Here is a 24,618-nt window from a genome sequence, read left to right as displayed (position 1 = left end):
TTCACAAAACATTTAGAAAATGCTAAACTGTGGAACAGGATAAAATATTGTTTTTCAGGTTACTTGGATTTTCCGGCTTGCTATCTAGTTTATGGTGTCCCTACAAACATTTGTTTATATTGCTCAGGATCATGGGCTGGAGAGCACAGTGGGTAGGGCGTTTGTCTTGCACGAGGCCAACCTGGCCGATCTGAGTTCGATTCCTCCACCCCTCTCGGAGAGCCCGGCAAGCTACCAAGAGTATCTCACCTGCACGGCGAAGCCTGGCAAGGTACCCATGACGTATTCGATATGCCAAACACAGTAACAAGATGTCTCACAATGGAGACGTTACTGGACCCGCTTGAGCAAATTGATGAACGGGAGGACAGTGCAGTGTTACAGTGCTCAGGATGATGCACCTTCAATCTAGAATTCATAATTCATGAGGAGCATTTCCCTTCAAATACTGCCTGTTACCAACTCCATCCCCCCATCAGGCATGGTACAGCTTTTGTTGGGGGCCCATGGTCAGTTCCTACATAATCTGTCCCATTATTTTACTGTTTTGTCCTCTTTGCTTTCCATTCCCCAGGATTCCACTGCATCTCAAACTCAAACATTCAACTGTATCCATCTAAGAACCCCAAAGGACTCCTCCGTTTCTGCTATTGTTCTTATCTCTAACCTGATACTTAACAGCTTGATCCTCTTTACATTGGAATTATGATTGGTATCTTATATGTTTAGTTTTTCTGTTTTCTTTTCATTCACCTCCCCCAAACTTTTTCAAAAAAATTTTTCTCACTTTTTTTTCCCACAGTGCTAATCACAAAAGGAAAATAAGTGCTCTAGAACTGAGCTATATCACTGGTCTCTTTTTTTTTTCTTAATTAGCAGACAAGATGCACCAGATAAGAGAAGTTATAAACAGCCTTTCAGTGATGATGGTTAGGTGTGGGGGAAAGGTAAGTTTTCTATCTCTATAATTAGGTCTCAACCTTTTATGTCTCTGACCTCACAACCACTTCTCAGTTTTTTCCTCCTCAATTAGGCTACAATGGATTTAATTATTTCCCTTCTTCCAGGCAAGTGAGGTGCTGGTAAGACCTCAAAACAGGTTGGCAGTTCACAGTATTCCCTTGGGGCAGACCCTGTTAAGAACAGAGTTCAGGGGTATTTCAAAACTGTGCCAGAGCACAAGGGGATTTTATTTCTCCAACACTTGGCTAATGTCTGGTCAAACTCCTGGAGGCGAAGCTCACAATATGGTGACTGTCCTACTCTGAATGGGTCTCAACGGCCCTTTATACTTTAAAGGCTGCTGGCAGTGGTTCCCACTCCTTAAGACACTACTCAAGTAAGCAGAAACCAGAGTCCTTGAGTACAAATATCCCAAACAATCCCAAGGATGACAACTAGCACTGGGTCCTACTATGATTTATATATATCCAAGAAGAGTTGATTTTGGTTTTCAGTATTCTCAGCTTTTTGTTTACTATTAACACAGATGAATTACCTACACACTTCTTACGTGTGGAATAAGAAGCCAGCTATCAAGTCCATTCTTCTCTGGGATATTGTTCTATGTATGGTGAATATTCTTGTACCAGCTTCTATATTTTCCATACCTCTTTTTCCTATAAATTTTCCATCACTCTGTCACACACTCTGTAATTTCAGCATTCACATACTAAACGTCATAAATTCTCCTTACAGTTCCACTTTTAACCTATTCATTGAGATTTTAATTCCAAGCACTAGTGTCTGAAATTTTATTTTAATTTGCATCTTACAATATTTCTTATTTTATACATTATTCCTATTCATTAATTTTTGTTACTTGAAAATAAAAATATAGCATTTCTAAGGTTCTAAGAATAGTAATTCTCACTGCATCTGTTCACTCTCCTTGCATATTCTTTTAAAATTGTTCTCTACACAAGTTCACCTTTAGCAGACTATCTTTCTAAGAATCCTATATGGATGTTGTAGAACAATTTTTTCTTTTGCCTACCTCCCTACCAACACCGTATACTTTGAAAGTTCTATAGTGTAGTATCTAGTATAGCAGGGAGGGATTTGACATTCCTCTGTTACCTCAGCATCACCCCCAAAATGTAATATCTAAAACTACTGACAGAAATCTACATTTCAGTTAAAATTCAACTACTAAAACCATCAATGAAAATAAATGAACAACTTCTGCAATCAAGCTATCTTCAATCTATTTGGGTGAATGTTACAGGACATACTCTCCTTCACACATTATGGAAAGAAGATCAGATCCTTCTTCCTTACTCTGATTGGAGGACGAGTTCCCAATACAGAGTATTGTGCACAACTTTCTCTATCCATGAAAGAACATTCTTTCTGATCAATTTGAAAAACTCTGCTTTGATTTTATAATTCTGAGTTTATAATAAATTCTTAGAATACAAACATATTTCAAGTTACACATCCTATATAATGCAATGGTACACTCAAAGTACTAGCTACAAATAAAACAAAGACTTAATTACCTTTCTTTTGTGTTTTGGCTTCTGGTGTTGGGTCATACCCAGTGGGGCCCATGGGACCTCGGAATGCTGGAGCCTGGCCCAGGGCATCTGCATGCAGTACATTCACTTAAAGCCTCTGAGAAGTTTCCTTCAGCCTAAAGCAAAATTTCTTAAAATGCACTACCTTCAATTACAGTTGTCTAAAAATTGAACTTTATGCGAGTAAAAACACAGTATAAAGATCCATCAAGCAGGATCAAGATTATACCATTAATTTCATTACTTGGGTTTGTTCTAAATCAATCTAGAAAGGCAAGGAACACGAAAACGCAGAGACTATGCTCGTAAATTTATATTAGGTTCATAGACCACACAATTAATTACGAGGTCCATAAACCTGTGATACATGGGTATGTGTAAAATGGAGACGGGGCGTCACAAGGAAGCAATCGCATTATCTGTCTGCTTCAAATGGGGTCAGATACCTTTGGACTAGGCTCAATGAAATGACCTTAAGAAATCAGCAAGCAAGGAGCCCAAGAGGTAGTCCAGGGGGTAAGGCCAGGGAGAAAGGTGCTTGCTCTGCATGTTGAGTTCACCAGGAGGAAGTTCTGTGCACTGCTGCATGTGGCCCAGATTCCCCACAGGAAGGAAGGGAGGGACAGAGGGAGGGAGAGGAGGAGGAGGGCGGGAGGGAGGAAACTACAAGCAAACAATTGTTTCAGAACTGATAATTAAGGACTCAGCCTAAAGACAGAATCTGTCAGCTACCTTTCCAATCCTTTCTAATATATTAGTAACCAACCAATCATGGATGAACAAGAGTAATTCAAGCCTTTTCACACTAATCAAATCTTGACCCATTTTTCTCATCTTCCTCTTTCTCCCATAAAAAACAAAACAAATCACTCCTTGGCACATTCTAAATTTTCTACCTGAATCTGAACTGCGTATGCCTAGTTTGGCTTTTTTGTTGTTTTTGTTTTTGTGCCACATTCAGCAATGCTCAGGGGTTACTTCTGGCTCTGCACTCAGGAATTACTGGCAGGGCTCAGGGAACCATCTGGGATGCTGGGGATTGAATTCAGGTTGGTGCACTATCACTCCAGCCCCTAGTTTGGCTTTTTTAATTGTCTCCTGAACTTTCAGCTTAATAGATTAAAGAATGAAACACATGAAAGAAAAAAAAACCCGGGGGGGAAAAAGCAGCCCCCGATTTAAAAACAGTTTATACAGCTGAACATTTATTTTGAATTCATAATTTTTCCATCTTGCCAAAGGAGCTCCTACCAGACAGTTAACCCGTTACATCTTGCATTAGCTCCCAGGATATGCTCTAGTGGGGATGGGGTTCCAGGAACTATGGGGAAGGGCTCACTGGGAGCTGGGGTGTAACTGGGGGAATGAAAGTAAGTTTGGAGACCTATGCCCTAAGTCATGCCTTGCCAGACTGGGTTAGGCCCCCACCTGAGCCCTTTGCTGAGTCTCTGGTTTAAGCCCAGAGGCAAGAAACATAGTAGGGAACAGAGAGAGAGCAAGAGGATGAACTGACGAAAGTAGAAAGTTATGGGCTAGTTCGGAAATCAAACCTACATTCAGAATACCATCTCTGTGAGCATAAATTCAAAATTCCCAATCACCAACTTATAACCAACTTCCTAGAATTCATCCTATTTTGGACTTTGTAAACATACCAGGTACAAAAACAAGTTAAAAGTATTCTGGTAGCTTTGAACTGTCACTGTCACTGAACAGTTATAGAAAATTTAATTAATATACACTTAGCAAATTTAAAAATTTTATATCTACTATTTTTTCGGGCTGGAGCGATAGCACAGCGGTAGGGCGTTTGCCTTAGAAGCGGCCAACATGGCCGACCCGAGTTCGATTCCTCCGCCCCTCTCGGAGAGCCCGGCAAGCTACTGAGAGTATTGGATATGCCAGACACAGTAACAACAAAGTCTCCAATGGAGACGTTACTGGGCCCGCTCGAGCAAATCGACGATCAACGGGAGGGCCTTTACCTTTACTATTTTTTCATATTTAAATTTTTTAATTTCGTTTTTTAATTGAATCACTGTGGGATACAGTTACAAAGCTTTCACGACTGAGTTTCAGTCACAATGTTCCAACACTCATTCCTCCACCAGCGTACATTTGCCACCAACAAAATCCTCAGTATCCCTCCCATCCCCCGCCTCTATGGCAGGTACTTGCCTTTTTATTTTCTACTTCGGGGAATTATGGTTTGCAATACATGATACAGACACGGAGAGGCCACAGATCTATTATTTTAAGGAATAAGCACTATGCTCAATAAATCTGTCTTGTTTGATTCCCAATCTCTCATATGAATGAATTTTTAGGAATTCAAATTTGAAGCTGTAAAGGGTTTAAATAACCAAAGAGATTCTGTTTCAGAGATTCTCTAACTCACTTTGTTCTAACTATATTGATTATATGTCATAAGAGGTGGGAACTTCCACAGATTTCGTAACTCGTGATAGACGAGATAGCGGAAAATGCAAATTTGGCTCTTTGGCAGAAGGATCTGTTTGCTTTGGGTCTGGGGCGACAATCAGTGCCACTTGGGGGGGGGGTGCTATGTGGTGTCAGGGATCAAATCCTTCTCAGCTGTGTGCTAAGCAAGCTCCTTACCAGTTGTACTCTCTTTTTGGCCCTGCTTTGTTCTTCGTTCATTCATAGGCTATACCTGATAAGTACCTCCAGGGGTACTCCAGGCTCTAGGGTCCTTCTCAGAGATGCTCAGGGACTATGCAGTTCTGGGGATCAAACCTAGATGCCCAGGTTTGCAAACCTGTACTCCAACCCTGGTCATTTTCCATTAAAATTAATTCTTCTCCCTCCTCTTTCCATTTGTAGCTTTTTGTTTTGTTTTTTGTTTTTTTGGGTTACACCCGGAAATGCTCAGGGGTTACTCCTGGCTCTGCACTCAGGAATCAGTCCTGGCGGTGCTCAGGGGACCACATGGGATGCTGGGAATTGAACCACGGTTGGCTGGGTGCAAGGCAAACGCCTTACTTGCTGTGCTATCGCTCTAGCCCCACCATTTGTGGCTTTGTGGGCGTAATGACTGGGTAGTGGGGGTCATCTATGATGCCGGCACACTCTGTGGTTCTGGTGCTCTGTGTTCTCTGAGGTCACACTTCCTGGCCACGGTGTGTACATTCACAGGCTGTGAAAACATCGTGGTGCAAGGGTCCAGGCAGCAGATCTGCTGGGACAACATTTGGGGCCCAGGGATAGAGCTTGGGGTGCGATGCTTGCAAGGCAGGCACTCTTAGCCACTGGGCTCCTCCCCCACCCCCAAGATTACTCTAAGTGGTTGTTGAGAAGCAGCAACAAAGAATATGCCTCCCTAAGATACTTAGAAAACCTCCCCATGTTGTGTAACCTCACCACGTAGATTATTCTGAGCTGAACAGAGGCCCTAAAGGCTAAGAAGAAACCTTTACCACTTCCTTAGAAACCACCGTGGAGAATAAAATCAGGGGGTGTTACCAGGAATCAAGTTTTTTTTTCCAGAAATGTTCTTCAGAGAAGCTGATCTCTGATGCCAGCATGATTCCACAGCACAAGTCCCTCCTCTCCCTTGAAACTCAGGGTATCCCATGTCACTCCTTGGGAAGACCACCCCTTTTGTTCCACTGGCTTTGGAATACCCCATTTCTACATCATTAAAGATTTCCCCTCTCACCCTGATGTCTGATTGTTATTTCTTTCAGAGGGTGGGGGGTGAGGGGGCAGTGAGGGGTTCAGTCACATCCAGTCTGGACTGGGAGGTTGGTCAGAGGTGCTCAGGGAGCCACGCAGTGCTGGGGATAGGTGTCAAGTCTTCTCAGGCCAAGCATGTGCTCAGTCCACTGAGCTCTCTCAGGTCTAGATAGCTGTTAATCTCATGACCCACTAGCCAGAGAAGAATCCTTCCTCTCCACAGGCAGAATTTATAAAGCAGAAGTTTTTTTTATCCCTTCCTCAGGAAAACAGTTGCAAAGTAATCTCCATTTATAAGGAGATTAATATTTATTTAATCTGCATATTATTTCCATACTAGGAAGATATGTCAGAGCAAGCAGGTCAGGAGCTTGCTTCCGCGTCCAATCCCCAGCACCCCATGTGGTCTCCCAAGCACTGCCAGGAGTGATCCTTGAGCACAGAGCCAGGAGAAAGTCTGCACTGGCTGCAGGCCACAAATCAAACTGGGTGTGGCCCCCAAATCAAACCCAAACAAAATCTATTTGTCAAAGAAGGCACAACTTAATAACATACCTGCGTAACAAAGCCCTTGTTCCTCAGTTTTCCTGGTACCCTTCCCAGGCCTGACTCCCTTGCCCCTTCTTTGTTTGGTCTCCAGCATTTGCGCCTGCATTCTAAACCAGGTGGGGGCCTGCTTATTTTTCCAGCTACCTCCCTTGTACTTGGAGAAAACACATATCTACAAACATTTGGTTTTCTCTGACTAAAATGTCTTTTATTACAAGGTCTCAGCCAGTAATTCAGAAGGGCAAAGGCCTTTTTTTTTCCATTCCAAAAGGCTTGTCTCTGAAACAGGGAGTTCTCAAATTCTCATAGCTTTGATGAGGGCGCATCACATCAACTCACAATTTTCTGCAACCTAAGTCAGTACAATCAAAGTTCTTCCTTTCCCCTCTGCCCATAGTTGGTCAACTGTCTACGCTTTATTTATATATTTATAAAACTGTGTGGTTTGGAGGCCACATCTGGTGATGACAGGGTGTACTCCTAATTCTGTGCTCAGGGATCACTTCTGGCAGTGCATGGGGCAACTACATGTGGTGCCTAAGATTGGACCCAAGTCGGCGGAGAGCAGGGCAGGCACTTTACTATCACCTGTACTATCAATATAGAGATATAGGACCAAGAGGGCTACAGGCATGGTGAGATTAGAGAAAAACACCCAAAGAAAAATGACACAGAAAGTCACGGGAATAGGCCCAGGTTAGGCACCCATGATACACTGAAGATAATTCTTTCAAACATTCTTTTCTGGCCAGAGAAACGGCTGAGTCACAGGACTGATCCCAGAGAGATGCTGGCAGATGAGTTATCCCAGGAAGGCCTGGGCCACCACCAGGCCAACAACCCTGGAGCCCAGTTGGGATGGGGGTAGCCGAGTCCCCTCCCTGCCAAAGACCCAGTGCTCTACCCACACCTGGCTCCCACAGTCTCACCAGCGAGACCCCTGCAGCTGATGTTCCAGTGTCATACTCAGTACAGAGAGTCACTCACCCCCCTAGTTAAGAGAATATACAACGCCTTTCCTGGACACCCTACTTCAGGAGACACCTACCCTCCCCCTCCTTTTCTCAAAGTTTCTACTGAATTCAGGCATCTCATCTCTGGTCCTCTGCGGTTGCTCTTGAGTGCACTGGGACACTAATATCTCTAACCCTGTCCAAGTTTTTTAATGTAAAATAAAAAACTACACTGTTCTTACTAAGAAGCTATTTTGCTTCTTATGTGAGTACAGTTAAACACATAGTTAAGCTAATATATACTAAACAAACCAAAACTATTCAAGTCTTACCTACTTCAAGTTGCAAGTTTATTTTTTGGCATGCGTACTAACTTCCAAATACAGGAAAATATTTAAAACACAAATCTTCAGTTCACAGTATCTCTGGGCTGGAACGATAGCACAGCAGGTAAGGTGTTTGCCTTGCAAGCGGCCAATATGGCCAACCGGAGTTCGATTCCTCTGCCCCTCTCGGGGAGCCCGGCAAGCTACCGAGAGTGTCTCACCCGCACGGCAAAGCCTGGCAAGCTCCCCGTGACGTATTCAATATGCCAAACACAGTAACATCAAGTCTCACGATGGAGATGTTACTGGGCCCGCTCGAGCAAATCGATGAATAACGGGAGGACCATGACAGTATCTCTAAGAAGGTTCAATATTGGTTCTTTAGATTCCAAATAATTGATTTAATAGAAAACCCTTACAATTTGAGCAGTTACAACAGAAAACAAAAACTGTCAAATATACACAAATATTATATATATGTGTGCATACATATATACATATACATATATATATATACACGCACACATATATGGAACAAGAAAATGTTAAGAATACTAAGTCTGTGAGCAAATATCCATTCAAAGGAAATATACCTGGCTTTTGAAATTCAAGGATAGAGGTCTAAGATTTAAGGGGATTTATCTTAAATTAAATTAATTAATTAATTAAATTAAATTAGTTAACTTTGCCTAGTGGAGCTGGTGAGCCCCAAGGTCTGCAGAGGTCAGGTGTGGAGAGAAGACTGTCAGCCCAAACTCACCACACACACTTCCTGCAGGGAGAGAAGTGGGTAGAGAGGGGAGTGGGAGAAACTACTCTCCGTGCCACTTCTCTCCCCACTTCACATAGGACCCAGCAGACTTAGTGTGACTCTTCACATCTTCCTGGGCTGCCAACAAGAATCTGGATACTAGTGAGCCAGTTTCAGTTTCAGAGTTCACTGTGGAGACTGTTAGCTCTTCAAGAGAGAGAATAAGGGAATTCTCCAAGGTCTGTGTGTCCAATTGTCTATGAGGTATGGTAAACACCTGCCTATCAAATACCTTGCTATAAACGTTTTCTTCCCCTTTGGGACCCCAGACCCCTCGCCTCTTCCCTTACCCTAGCTTAGGTAAACTTATTAACACCACTGCCTGGCTGTCGGGAAGGCACTGTGTCTGTGTGGGCTTCTTCACTAGGAAAGCAAATGTTTCTCCTCTTAATCTGTTTTGTATCATTTAAAATATTAGACAAACCAACGAAACTCGAGGAGAAACAAGAAATTTTCCTCCCCTACAAAGGGGAGGGGAAGAAAATAGGGTATGACAGAAACCCAATCATTTTTAGCCTCAAACCTGGAATCCAAATGAGAATGCTTTCTATAAGAAATAAAAGAAATGACTTTCTTCCAGATTAGGCAACAACACCCAATTCAGCTCCATAAGGGATAGAGTGATCTGAGCACCATCAACGGACACATTTCTAGCCAACAGCACTAAAACCTTCTACGTACTCATGAGAAGATGAATGGGGGGGTGGGGGGTGGGGGCCGAGAGATGAGCTGGCGCACGGGCTTGCCATGGCCGTGGCTGACTCTCACAATCTCCCACACAATCCAAGGTACCCTGACACTGCCAGGAGTGACCCCGGAGCACTGCCAGATGTGGTCCCAAAACCAAAAGGATAAAAAGTGACATTGGTGGTGGCAATGGTGCTGAAATATTTTATTTCTAAGTCTCAACTATCAACTTTGTAAATCACAGTTCTTTAATTGAAGGGGGAAAAAGAATGGAAGTGTCTGAAGTCTTACCTTTACTTGAGAAAGATCCCTAAATTTATTTGCAAAAAAGCTAAAATGGTACTATTCTGTTTGTTTCCATTTAAAATTCTACACCTCACCTTTTCTGTTAGCTAAGGAGAAATGCTACAGTGTTAACAAGAGGCTGGTAACAGAATCAACCTTTAATTAATCAACTGATCTGAACCAGCAATCAGTGACTATTTGGCTGTGGGCTGCATTGTTTCAATGCAGCAGGCCAAGATGCAGACCACAAGACTTACCAGGTGCTCAAAAGGCATTTTTTGAAAAAAAAAAATTCAATTGCCATCACTGTTTATTAGTCTTTAACTTACCCTTTTTTAGGCCAGAATTTACATTAGAAAAACCTGGAAATTTTCATCAGCTTTTAGACATTTTTTCTATTTATGAAGTTTTAGAAAAAAAATCCTTCCACTCCCATTCTATTATTTTAAAAGAAATTATTTTCCCTCAAATTTATCTCAAAATGAACAAAAACAATATAGAAAATTTCTCATAGGATTTTGAATACCTGAGAATGAGAATTTGGGTCAGAAAAGAATAGCACAATCAAAACATCAGACCTAACTAAAATATCAATTTCAGGGCACACAGATGTCCAAAAGGGTCTTTCAAAATTTAACTTCAAACATGAAAGTCATAAAATCTATAGTAATGCTAAAATATTCAAGTACATACTTACCATTATAGGTTATTCTTGGCTTTGTTAAGCACATCACAAGATGCAAGTCCATTTCATCTGAGGGTACAAATTTAGAGCAAACAGGACACTTAAATCCTAAAAAAGAAAAAGAAAATTGAGCTATTCCAAATATCCAACTATATTTCTGAAAAGGCTTAAAGACCAAAAGCACATTATACTTCCAGGAACATACTACTTATTACAACTTAATTTGGAAAGAAGTTTACAACAATGATACGCAATTTAAATCGGTTTATAGAGACCATCTTATTTTCAAATCAGTCTAAATTAGGAGTTTGGTTCATTACAAAGTTCCTATGTCCTTCATGTATGGGTCCAATCATTCTCTTGTTTCCAATTCTTTTATATTATTTATGATGTGGCATGCTGTTATCATCTCTGTGGAAATTAGTTTTCCTGGACGGGTACAGTATAATTTGAATCATGAGGTTTTATAGCGAGACAGGACCTTAAAAACCATTCTACCACATCAACCACTTAAAATTTTGTCTGATGAAGAAAGAGAAGGCTTGACTCTTAATTTTTTTTTTGACTCTTAACTCCTGACTTCCAGTTCTTTCTGGAACCCAGTGCAATTAAAGTCATAACGCAAGACTTCATCAACAAACAGGACTTATTTTTCAGTTTGAATTATTTGCTAGATTCCCACAATATTCAATTTGCTTTAAGTACTTTAAAAAATAACTGGATGAGAGCTGGAAAAACGTACAGCAGATAAGGCACTCGCCTTGCAGTGGCTGGCCCAGGTCCGATGCCCCACACCACAGGACCCCCAACCCCCATACCTCCCGCCCGAGCCCCACCAGGGGTGATCACTGACTGCAGAGGCAGGAAACCCTGAGCTTTGCCGGGTGTGGACCCCAGGCCAAACCAAACCCAAAGTGGATGAAGTGGAGGGATCAGGCATGCATGAGCTCCATTCCCAAAGCACTGGCCTGGCCCTCCTCTCGTGCTGCTCCATAGGGCCACATGGCCTGAGGCAGCACTGCATCGAATTACCCTCGCCTGGCATGGAACTGACCCCCCCCCCCCCCCCCCGAGTGGCCACGGATCACTGGCTTGGGAGCCTCCACCATCCCAATTTTAAATTCAATACAAATAAACTGATATGCCAAAGGAAAAATATGCCACACATTCGGCTCTCCCCTGCCTCTCACCAAGGGGTCCCGCACCCATGCTGTTCCTCACTGTCCCTCTACCTCCTCCCGACATCCCCTAAACTGCTTTAATTATTCAAGAAGAAAACCAAGGCCCACTACTAAAATGGGTAAAAGTTTTACACAAATACCTCAATGAAAGAAAAACAGATATGCAAATGACCTTCAATCAAATGAAGACTGATGTCAAAAGTGTACTCCTCGGAAGTTTTCCATCACAACCATTTAACGGGGCTTAGGAGAGAAATAAATGGCCGTGCATTTAAGCAGATCTCCAGGCAGTTCTGAGTATGTACTTCTCTAGGCTCTACATTAATCTCCGTATTAAGACATAATTATGCATCTCAAACTGTTCCAAAGCTTGACAAGAGATTACTGGTGAGACTGAGAAAATTATGCTGGAGTACACACTGTACCACTACTATGGAAGTACTCTGGCAGTGTCTTACCTGTGCAGTCATCCCCCATCTAGGAACTCACTCTGAACGGATATATTCCCAACATGACTGGATCAAGAACTCAGAGAAGAGGGCAGAGTAGGAAGCACCAGAAACGTGTTTCTCACCTAACCCAAATTTACAATGCAGGAATCTGAGGTGGTAACTGTTTATAATAACCCTGGAGTCTTCTAAAATTCCCACTTCCAAGGACGAAACGAGCTGGACAGGACGGGCCTCCAACCTCAGCCTACTTCAGATCTCAGTGGAGAGGGTCACGAGGCAGGCAGCGGTGACGGCTCCTGGCACAGCACACACCCGGTATGCAGGAGACAGGGGAGCAAACAGGATCCTCGCCTTGAACTACAGTCACACTCAGACTTTGGGCACTTACTGCTACTTCTGTTTTAGGAGGCTCAAGGATAAAGGCAACTGTTGTTTGTATTCCTCAGACTGGTGGAAATGACTTTAAGGCCATACAAAGGACTTGAGTGCTTCAATAGTCTCTTTTTCTGGTTCAGACTTTAAATCACCAGAAATTCAAAACAATGGCATTATACACTGACAACTAGATGGCGACTGACTCGAAGCTGGTACCTCAGGCTGGTACTTGGCACAGTCAGGCCTCCAACACCTACCCAAGTAAAACCAACACTGCAAACCCCAGGAAAAGGAAGACTATGATCTCTAGAGTTAAACATTACTAGATATGATGTCCTATTTTCAACAAGTGAAAAAAAACTGTAAGCAAACAAAGACACAGTACAACCCATTCAAAGAGGAAGGGGTGAGGTAGAAAAGGAAATCAACACAAACTGTCACTTAAATGGGTCTGGTGGCAGATATGGTAGTCGGAAACCTTAAAATGACTTTCTTATAGTATCAAAAGATTACGCAGGGCTCTTAGTTCCCCCAAGGTTCCCCTAATTCACTGGATGTGGTCCTTGAGCACAGAGCCAGGAGTAAGCCCTAGTTCAAAAACAAAAATAAAACTATAAAGTACAAAGAAAGTCAAGATAATATAGATATATATATATTTTTTTAAAAAACCCTCAATAGAAAACCTATTAGAAATCAAAAGGATCTTCTGGACCTAAAGAGCTCGGTAACTGAAAAATTTACTAGAGGGATTCAAAAACTGCTCTGAAGACATGAAAGAAAGAACTGTTGAACTAGATGACTGGCAATCACTGAGCATGAGGAACAACAACAAAAGAGAGAATAAAAGGGAAGAGAGCCTGTGGAGTGCAGGGGACACCAGGAGTGGATTGACACATGCACTGTGGAGGTCCAGAAGAAAAGGGAACAGAGGAAATAATGACTAGAAATGTCCCTAAGTGGATGAACACAAGATTACAAACAACCAAAAGAGCTCAATGAACTCTGTGAAAGGCAAATTCAGGCCCGAATGTTCCTGAAATAAAAGGACACTAGACTGTAACTCAAAGGCATGCAGAGAAATAAAGATCTCAACGCTGGTCCTTAAGAAAAGAGGGAAAACTCTGAGAGAGCTGCCTGGAGAAACTGCCTGAGCATCTGCACCATGGCTGGAATTGACTTAGATAACAAAATCCTGGACTCCAAGTGGTGCTTTAGTGGGATAACGTTTGTGAATCTTAGGAAGAAAGGAAGAGCAAGTTACACATGAAAGCAATATGAATACTGGTTGCTAAAAGGCTGATAATAGTAATAGTTTTCAACCTCATACCTGCACATCAGTGACGATAGAGAAAATGTTTCATGGACCACAATGGTAGAAATACAAAATATTTTTAAACCAGTATCATAGTACTGCTACATGATCCAGGGTGTATGACATGTATCAGGCTGTAAAAAAAAAAAAAAAAAAAAGCAACTTTTTTCAGTCTGGCAAAAAACTTGTGAACCAGCATAGGCTGAAAACTATAGTTCCATAGGCTATGGAACTATATATTAGTCCACACAGATGGCTGCTGTCAACTGCAAGGCCCCAGCTACATAAACTGACAACTGCACTCTGTTCTCACATTCAGAGGATCTGGTGCTTCTCCTGTGGACTGGAAACAGTTTTAAAACCTGCTTTATCAGGGTACACAGAGAAATGGTTCCAGGATTTCTGATAGAAATAAAATACCTTATAGCTCCCATTTATGCCTCCTGGAATGCTCACTTCAGGACCACTCCCGCTCAAAATCTGGCAACCAGAGAGGGGTCATGGTTAAGTAATTCAACTGACAACCCAAATGAGCTCAGGATTCACAAAGCACATCAATTTCCAGGAAAGTGAGCAAGCTACCCTTAATGTTAAAATAAGGCAATAGCAGCTACAGGTTCTAATGCCAAATGCATGAAACAACCCGTCAGAACCCAACGAACTAATCCTACTTAGTCATGGAATTGAACATTTAAAATAACATATTCATAATCAGTGGCTGAATAAATAGCCACTCCTACATTAAAAAAGAATTAAAAAATAACATATTCATGGAACTGAATATTTAAATTAACACACACATATGGTCGTTTACAATGGAATTCTATGAAATGGCACAAAATTGTAAATAATTTAAGTGACCACACAAAAGAGAACAGGTAAGTAAATACCCTGATGCAGCTGTATAATACCAAATAACTATAAAAAGGAAATGAGGACAATCTATATAAACACATATGGAAAGATATCAGACTATATTGAATGCAAAATAAAGAAAAGAACACCTATGTTCTGCTATCTATGGTATATAAGAAGAGTAAGAATATATGTTTGTCAAAGGGCATCATGCTAAGCAAATTAAGGCAGAACATCTCACACACTGGTAGCTTAAAGAAAACAAAGTGAGAAAATGGTAATAAATCATAAGAAAGTCTTGGTCCCAGATGGCAAAACTGAGATTATGAAGCCATGGAGTTGGGGTGGGGTGGAGTGAAAGGAGAGTTGGAATCTGAATATCATAAGGACTCTGGTGGAGGGTACTGGGTGTGGGGGTAGCAGTGAGGTCTGGTAAATTACCCTACATACAGCAATAACAATAAATGAATGACAAAAATAACAAGAATACATGTTTGTGTGTGAATCTGCAAAAGGAAGAATGAACTTCAAAGTAAGGTTTACATATATGTGGTAATGTATATAGAGAATGTGGTAAAAGATGCAATGATAAGGTACTCTAAGTAGTCCCTTCAGTAAAGCCTCTGACAGACTGATGCTGCGCCAGGAATGCACAGGCGACATCAGTATCACAGACTGCAGTGCCTGAGGTGCTTCCTGTGGTAGAGAGCAAACTTGTGGGACTTCATACATGCCAGGAGTCCTCGAGCTGCTAACTTTTGAAAAATGAAACAAAATGCAAAATACACCTCTTTTTCTCCTATTCTCTGCCCCCACCCCTAATGCAAGAACTTAAAAGCAGTACTATTGTCAGCAGCAAAAAGAAAAACCAACTCTTAGGTCTTGAGGCATAAAAAGTGTAAGGTGAGCCGAACACACCTCACTTTTTATCTGTAAGAAAGTGCTGAAGACCTGCTGTAAGCCATACAGCCACGGCAGCCCTTTGAAAAGGATTCACCTGGCCAAATTTAGAGATGCCAAAAATCAAAGTAATAATGTAAGATATTTAAATGTTTTAGGTTTCAAGTGGGTTCTTCTATCCTTTTTTTGGTTTGGAGACCTCCTAAATTGTGCTCCAGTGGTCCCTGGGACCTTCCTTGCAATTCTTGGCCACCTGGGCCAAAGGTTCAATGTGATGCCAGGACCTGAGGATGAGGCACTACTCCGGTCTTGTGGTGCTGGGAGTCCCCCAGGCCACCCTTGAGATACTTGGGGGCCACAGCTAATGATGCTGAGAGGGCTTCCAGGACTGCAACCTGCAATGCTCCAAGTGATGCCAAGGATTGAGCAAGGGATCGGTCACATGAACCATGCACCCTAAGCCCAGACTAACTTTCAGGCCCCTCATTTCTAAGGAATGCAAAAGCATACATTGATAACTACCCATTCTGAATACGTCATGGGTAGCTTGGCAGGCTTTGCCGCATGGGTGAGATACTCTCGGTAGCTTGCCAGGCTCTGCGAGAGGGGCAAAGGAATAGAACCCGGCACAGCGGTAGGGCATTTGCCTTGAGCGCAGCTAGCTAGGCTCAGCTGGGTTCGATTCCTCCGCCCTCTCTCGGAGAGCCCGGCAAGCTACTGAGAGTATCTTGCCCACATGGTAAAGCCTGACAAGCTACCCATTCAATATGCCAAACATAGTAACAACAAGTCTCAAAATGGAGACGTTACTGGGCCCGCTTGAGAAAATCGATGACAACGGGAGGACACTGACAGTGACCCATTCTGAAAGTACCAATCCAATGTAACAAAAATTTTAAAGTACTTTAAAATAAAAGAAACCTAGCTGAGATCACCTTAACCAAATGGTATATCTTACTATCAACTGGCATACTGATATCTGTGACTGCTGATACAACTCCCAGAGAACATGATACATATCAGAATACATGAAACATTTTTCTACCACGTACAACTTGAGTCTAACATGAAACTCAGAAAAAGCCTCTGACAGCTGTACACAGGAACAAATTAAAAGCAGAACAAATACAGTGGTCAGTGCAGGAAACAGAAGAAAACTTCAACACTACAGACCCTTCCCAACCCTTCCCAATGATACGATTTTTGCTTTAATCCTTTTAATTTTGTTTTAGCATGTCTCTCTATTTAGTATATGTCTATACTGAAAGCTGTCTTTAAATTTCATCAACTTTCCAATATTTCAATCCTAAAAGCATCTATGAAACAAACAAGTAGCTTTTATAAAGAAGGAATAGAGAAACAAGCAAAAACACTTGAAAATTTAACATTTGATAGAAATGAAGATTTCAAATAAATAGCTTCAATGTTAGCTAACGTAATAGTAATGCCATGTTCTAAAAATGGTATCACTATTTACTATGAACCAATAAACTAAGATTTTTGGATGATATGAACCAAAAAACTAAGATTTTTGGATGTATTAACTCATTTATCTCTTCATCTTTTGATTTAGGTATTAATATCAGCTTATTTTATGGATGTTTTATGGGTCTGTATAAGATAATACAATGCTAATTCATGTTAAATAAATATTCTGACAGAAGCCTGAATCCTTAACCATTAATCCTTAACTATTTCAAATTCAAAAGAAAGTCAAATTAGAGAATAAACAATAAAATCTGAAGACCAATCCAGTTGGCATACTTCTAACCAACTAGAGAGAGAATTGAGAAATGAGGAAGTAACTATCAAAGACATGGTTTCCCAAACTAAGATTCCTAAGTACACAGAACCAAAACAATGTACCTAGTAAAACAAATTATTACTATGAAATAACAAAGCACTAGGGAGAATCAAATATAAAAGTTCTTAAAAAAATTCATGAAAATCCATGTAAAATATCTGGAACAGCTTCCCATACCTTAAACCTCATTCCTTATTGCAGTCAGTATTTTTGGAGAAACTTCAAGTATTTTTCAGAATCAGAATAGCAACCTCAACAGCAACACTGAACAAGACTCATGAAGCAATAAAAAGTTATGAATGAAAATTTTACTTTGACTCTATGCTCAAACTAAACATATCCACATGAATGACAAATGATCTTTCACAGGAGAAAAATGAAGGAAAGCCCTTGGATAATGAGCAGATTTAGATGCTCTTAGTCTAGGAAGGTGGAGGCAGGAAGGAAGTGGGGTGGAGAGAGAGAGAGGTTGGGGAAGAGAGAAAGGGAGGAGGGAAGGAGACAAAACAAAACAGAACAGAACAGGAAAGGGAGCAAACTAGTAAGATTTCTTGATGGAGTTAATCATGTGGAGATAATATTGCATTTGAACAGTTTTATAATTCTTTTAGCAGGTTTAGAAGGAACAGAAATTAAGCAAAAGTAGGTAATTATTAACTATGAGTTAAATGTATACAAAAGATGCTGGGACCCGTGGTGATGGATGACGGGCACTGGTGGAGGGATGGGCACTTGATCATTGTATAACTGAAACCCAAGCACAAAATTTATAAGCCTATAACTGTACCTCATGGTGTTTCACTAATAAAAAAAGAAAAAAAAATATTAAACAAAAGGTAAAGTAAAAAAAAAAATAAATAAATAAATAAATAAATAAATGTATACAAAAGAAACCTAGACCACAACCATGAGACTATAAATAATAGCACTGTAGTACTGTCCTCCCGTTGTTCATCGATTTGCTCAAGCAGGCACCAGTAACTTCTCCATTGTGAAACTTGTTGTTACTGTTTTTAAATCCCTGGCTTGGTTCCTGCCATGCTCCACAGAGAAGGAATGACCCCCCGCCCCAAACATCATCGAGTGTGCCCTGAGATGAAAAAAGAGAGAAAGAATAAAACAGAGATGGCAGATAAGTATCTATTTGTCTTCCATGATGGGCAGTTAAAGACAACATTTAAATCACTTAATCACACTTAACTTCCCGTTGGTCGTCGATTTGCTCAAGTGGGCGCCAGTAACGTCTCCATTTGTCCCTGTCGCGTGCTAGTGTAGCCCAATGGCATCTGTTCCCTCTGGGAACATGAAGAGCCTCAAACCGATTGTTCATGATCTTGATGAAGAAGTCTGACCATCTGGTAGGTGGGCGGCCTCGCGGTCTTGTCGTCTCTAAATCTCATTACGTGACCAGTCCATCTGATTTTTGACACCTTGGCAAACGAGACAGCGTCCCTGATTCTTGATCATCGACGGATGTCGGAACTCCGGATTCTTTCTCTCATTTGAGTGAAACGTGATATTCCAAGCATAGCTCTTTCAATTCCTCTTTGGGAGACCCGAATAGCGTTCTCATCCTGTTTGCGTAGGGCCCAGGTCTCTGAGGCATATGTTAATGCAGGAAGAACAGTGGAATCAAAGAGATGTGCCCGGAGCCGGAGGTTCTTTGTCCTCTTAGCTATTTCTTCGATGTTCTTGAAGGCGTTCCAAGCCGCTCTCTTCCTCCTGCGCAGCTCGGGTGCCAGGTCATTTGTCATGTTGACTTCTCGACCTAGGTACACATAGCTGTTGCATTCAGAGATGGTCGTTCCATTGAGAGCGAATGGGGCATCAGGAACGAGGCTGTTTCTCATAAACATTGTCTTCGTAAGATTCAGCTGTAGTCCTACCTTTCCACACTCACGGTCAAAGTCGGCCAGCATTTGTGCTGCTTGGCTGATGTTTGGTGTTATTAAAACAATGTCATCAGCAAAGCGGAGGTGGTGTAGTTGCCAACCATCTATCTTCACTCCCATTCCTTCCCATTCCAGTCGTCGCATGATGTTCTTGAGGGTGGCACTGAAGAGTTTCGGTGAAATGTTATCACTCTGCCGAACCCCTCTCTACCTCTACTACCCAGCTGCCGCCACACTCCAGGACGCTTTCCGGACCTGCGCGGCAGCTTCGACCGAGACTCACGCACGACTGGAGACCCACAGAACAAGATAAGTGTAACTCTCTGAGACCTTGGACTCCAGGCTCAACGGACCCAGGGAGAGAGATACTCTGCTTGCTCCCACCAACCACAGGTGACAAAGGGATTCTAATCAGGAGCCCCACCCTACCCTGCCCTGTCTGCTCCTACCAACCACTAGAGACCCACGGATCAGATTGCACACAGAAGACCCACCCTACCCCTACCGGGACCAGATAAATACCCCACTGGCAGACCTCCACTACCGACACTACCTCCATTACCCAGCCGCCACCACACTCCAGGACGCTTTCCGGACCCGCGCGGCCGCGACACATCATAAGACACTAAATACCCATCTCCCGGAATTGCTGTACCATATATGATAGGGTTCAAATATGGTAACACCTACGAGGGCAATTAGAGGTCGCCCCCCCAAAAGCCTCTATCCCTTTTGGAAAGACTGGCAAGCTACCGAGAGTATTCTGCCCGCACGGAAGAGCCTGGCAAGCTATCCGTTGTGTATTCGATATGCCAAAACCAGTAATTACAACTGGTCTCATTCAACATTTAAAAATCAGGACTAAAAACATAACATTTATAAGTATGAGAGTAAATACTACTTACAGACACAGGTGTTACAAATAATTCTCAGAAAAAGAAAAACTGGCAATTTGGGAAAACTTAAGCAAGAACATAAGGATTTTTACTGTAGAACTACAAGTATTTTGTCTTTCCAAAATATATAAATACATTGGTATATTTTTTAAAATTAAGAAATAAATAACTACAGAGTATAGGATATGTTACTCATGAAAAAGTTTTTTCCTACAACATTTTAACAAATGAAGCTGTTGGCTGCCTCAGATTCATTTACCACTTTTCTTAACTTTCATAGCTGGTCCTGTTATAAGTGGCTTCAATCTTTTATAAATAATAAGAAAGAATTCAGTAAGACCCAAATATTGTGATCTACTATAAAGACAAAAACATCTATTTAAAAAAAAAGCAGTTAAATTAGACAAAGAGGTGTCCACAGTTCAGCAAGTAAATTAAGTGTAACAGAAATAGAAACCACATAGGAATCAGAAATAGCAATAGTGATAGCATTACTGATATAAAAAAGCTGGCATTTGAAAAACCAGAGATGACAGTAATTTGAAAAAAAAACTTATGAAAAGCAAAAGGCTTACTGGTTTATCTCAAAAAAAAAATCCAAGAGTGGGGTGGGTCCCACGTGGTACTCAGGGTCCAACTTCCACTGCAAAGCACGTGCTGTTCTGCTCTTTGTTTGCTCTTAGTTAAGCCTGAGATACAGAAAACAGACTGGCATTGCTCCAGTTGTGGGTCAGGAGTCAAACGTGTGAAGGGAGTCAAAAGGTATAAATCCTGAGGATGTAATAAACAACACGGGAACTAAAGATGATAATACCCTACGGCATATTTGAAAGATGCTGAGAATCAATTTTACAGGTTCTCACATTTTATAATAATGCACAGTTACAACTGTTAACCAAACTTACTGCTATCACTTAACAATAATGTACAAATATTAAATTCTCATGCTGCATCCCTGAAACTAGTATGTTTTATGTCAATTGTACGTTAATAAACAAAGAGCAGAACATCACATGCTTTGCAATGCAAGTTGGACCCTGGGTACCACATGGGACCGGACCCACCCCACTCCCCCCCACCCCACCCCAAATTCTGGAAGGTGTGGGCTGAGTGGCTTCCAGCACTGCTAAGTCAGAGACACATAGCACTGAAGTGTTAGCCCACAAAGTCAAGCTGGGTCTGACAACCACCACCAGGGTTCTAAGCACTGCCTAGGGGGAACACCCAGACCCCTCCCCTCTAATGAAACACTAAAAATTATTGAAGGGAATTATTTTTAAAAAGCATCTTAAATCCTAATGAACAATTACATAAAAATTAAGGCACCTATAACGGAGTGGTGAGGATGGCTGAGTTGTGGAGTGTATCTCACTGGTTTCAAAATGATTGTATTATTCGAACACATGGAGATGATGGTGGTAGATAATATCCCCTTAAATTTTTAATGAGAAAAAGTGAGACTAAAAAAAAATCATGTCCTCAGAATAGTCAATGTTACTCAAGATCCAAGCTGGAGATAAATCAGAATAAAGAATTCAGGAATGGAGAGGCTGATAAATAATTCGACTCTGTATTTACTTGTATAGGTGTCTATCTTTCTTATTAGTTTTAGTGATATAAAAAATATTTTTAAATTTGAAAAGATCTCTGGGAACTAGAAAAAGCATTTAAGTCCTACAAGTGTGATTTATTCCTTGTAAAACGCTGATGACTTTATCACCTACATACTGGTAATCTGATGAGTACTGAAGATTATTAATAATATATATGAAGTGACTGAAAAATAGCCACGTTATTTATAAGACTGCAGTGCAACAGTGCATGTTATTTATTGGATTGTCCCTTTAAATTTCTTTCAACAATTCATGTATTCTGCACTGTCCTCCCGTTGTTCATCGATTTGCTCGAGCGGGCCCAGTAATGTCTCCATTGTGAGACTTGTTGTTACTGTGTTTGGCATATCGAATATGTCACAGGTAGCTTGCCAGGCTTTGCCGTTTGGGTGAGATACTCCCGGGAGCTTGCCGGGCTCTCCGAGAGAGGCGGAGGAATCAAACCCATGTTGGCAGGGTTGGCCACGTGCAAGGCAAACACCCAACTCGCTGTGCTATCGCTCCAGCACTTCAGGTATTCTAAGTTCTTAAAAAAAACTAGTATAGCTAAAATTAACAATGTATTATTTTTAATAATGAAATATAGCTTTTCATAGACTTAAGGAATGCTTCCTGTAACAATTGAGAGTTACCTGTTGCATCAGTTACTTTATGTAGTAAGAAAGTATCAGACTCAGTGCATACTGATCCCTTGTTCTTTTCCATTAAAAGGATTCTATTTTACATCTCTAGCACTCCAGTCCCACTCTGTACACTTGTTTCCCTCTACCTCAAGCAGAAGGAGATTGCTCTGGTAAATGTGTCAACAGATAAGAAAAATAAGGTAAGCTTTTTCCTGTTTTTGAAGGGAGAGGGGGGAATGCTCCCACAGTCAGAATCTGTTGGGCAGGTGAAAGCAAGAGGCCTGATTAAGAGATTTTCATACCAAATGCCATTTACAACTACAAACAAGCCATTTAAATTCGTGTGCTTAGTTGTGAAGACTCTGATAGCTAGATAGACAGAGCCCAAAAAAGGGCTGACTCTGGAGAAGTGAGCTATTCTCTTCAACCACTACCGCTGCTGAAAAGGAACAAGACGATAACCCACACCGGATATAGACATAAAACAGACGCCACATTTTAAGGCTTGCATTGTTACCTTTCAAATAACCAGCTATATTAACCCCACAGGTTATGTGCCCAATGCTGGCACTTCCAGCTTCTCCAAAGTCAAAACTATTTTTCTAAATGCTGTTTTAAATGAAGCTCTATTCCTTCTGATCTAATTGATCTAAATTATCTAATTGATGAATTTAATTTCCAGAAGGAATAGGTTTAAATATACCATACGTGTATCAGCATTGAATATGACAAACAAAGGAACAGATAAAGCCAATCGGTTTCCAGGAGATTTCGACAGCAGGTTAACTCCACGCATTACAACAAACTCCTCCAGTAGTATGAATTTCCTGTATTTAGTTAATGGAGCTTCAAAACAGTAAACAAAAGGAGCCTGAAGACTCTTGACAAAACTGCTCATTTAAAGAGAATACCATTATAAATGAAAAGGAGTCCTAAGTGACAAAACTCAGCTCTTCCAATTCTTAGGCAATCACACTTTCTACCACAGCATCCTGGTTCTTGATTACCTGCAATAATGCCACCCACAGGCCTTCACCATTCCCTCTACACTAGGCTTTCCATCATCTCTAGTACATATCAATAAGACCTTTGAAAGACCCCCCCCATACACACACATATCCAGGGGCACACCTGGGTCCATGCAGACCTAAGGCTTGAATCCAGGGTCTTCCTCTTTCTACCAGGGAAGCCATGTCCTGAGTCTTCTATGAAACCTTTTAAGAGAACTCAAAAGCAAAATGTCTGTTCCTGTCCTACCAGATTCATCTTATTGCTAAGACTGATTATATGAATCACATGTCTTCTATGTAAGTTTTTCTTCCCAAAGTTATCGGTGGTGCAGAAACTTATATTCTCTATACACTCTATTGAACTGCATTTTCCCAACGTTCAGCTAGACTTAAGACTAAATAAGTATCTTTTTCTTATTTTTTGGAGCGGGCTATATACAATCTCTCCAGCCCCGAGACTCAATAAGTATCTAAATGCAAGCATGAATGAATGATTGAGTTAACCTGAGTCCATTAGAGGCAAGAGTGCCACAATTAAAGGTAGATGAGAGAATTCTAGTCATTAGTAATTTTAACTGCGATTAATAAAGTCTTAAGCACTGTTTATGAGGCTGAAATGCAGCTTTTCCTGCAGCGCTGTTTAAAGGTAAACTGTTGGGGCTGGAGCGATAGCACAGCAACTGGGGCGTTTGCCTTGCACGCGGCCGACCCGGGTTCGATTCCCAGCATCCCATATGGTCCCCTGAGCACCACCAGGAGTAATTCCTGAGTGCAGAGCCAGGAGTAACCCCTGTGCATAGCCGGGTGTGACCCAAAAAGCAAAAAAATAAAATAAAATAAAATAAAAAAATGAAGGTACACTGTTGATGGTAAGCAGGAAAGAGTACAGGGATCAAGGCCCTTGCCCTGCACAGCTGGCCCTGGTTCAGTCCTCAGCACCGCATATGGTTCCCAGATCACCACCAGGTGTGTGGTACCAACTTTCCTCCCCCACAAAGAAGAAAGGCAAAACTGTTCCAATGAGTCAGCAAAAAGGGTTATAAAAACATGTTGATAAAAACAACATAAGTAAACCAACTTCCACAAGCAAAGCATCTAATGTATGCAAACGGTCGGAACGCCCACAATGAGGGCAGACATCTCCTCTGCCTCTAGGAACTATTCAAAATTTAGCAAACGTCAGATTATCTATGA

General features: G+C 41.4%; 1 protein-coding gene across 1 annotated transcript in view; it reads right to left on the bottom strand.

The window, feature by feature from the left end:
- ZNRF2 (zinc and ring finger 2) overlaps window positions 1-24,618 on the bottom strand; it is a 94,302-nt gene that overhangs the window by 31,704 nt on the left and 37,980 nt on the right. The window contains exon 2 of the mRNA XM_056118356.1: window positions 10,524-10,619. Within this exon, the coding sequence (XP_055974331.1) occupies window positions 10,524-10,619 (96 nt within the window). The remainder of the gene's footprint in view (window positions 1-10,523; window positions 10,620-24,618) is intronic.

This window comes from Sorex fumeus, unplaced genomic scaffold, assembly GCF_029834395.1.
Source record: "Sorex fumeus unplaced genomic scaffold, SorFum_2.1 ptg000037l, whole genome shotgun sequence".
NCBI classification, from domain to species: Eukaryota; Metazoa; Chordata; class Mammalia; order Eulipotyphla; family Soricidae; genus Sorex; species Sorex fumeus.
The sequence above is the reverse complement of the archived record's forward strand: the minus strand, read 5'-3'. Positions and strand labels throughout refer to the sequence as shown.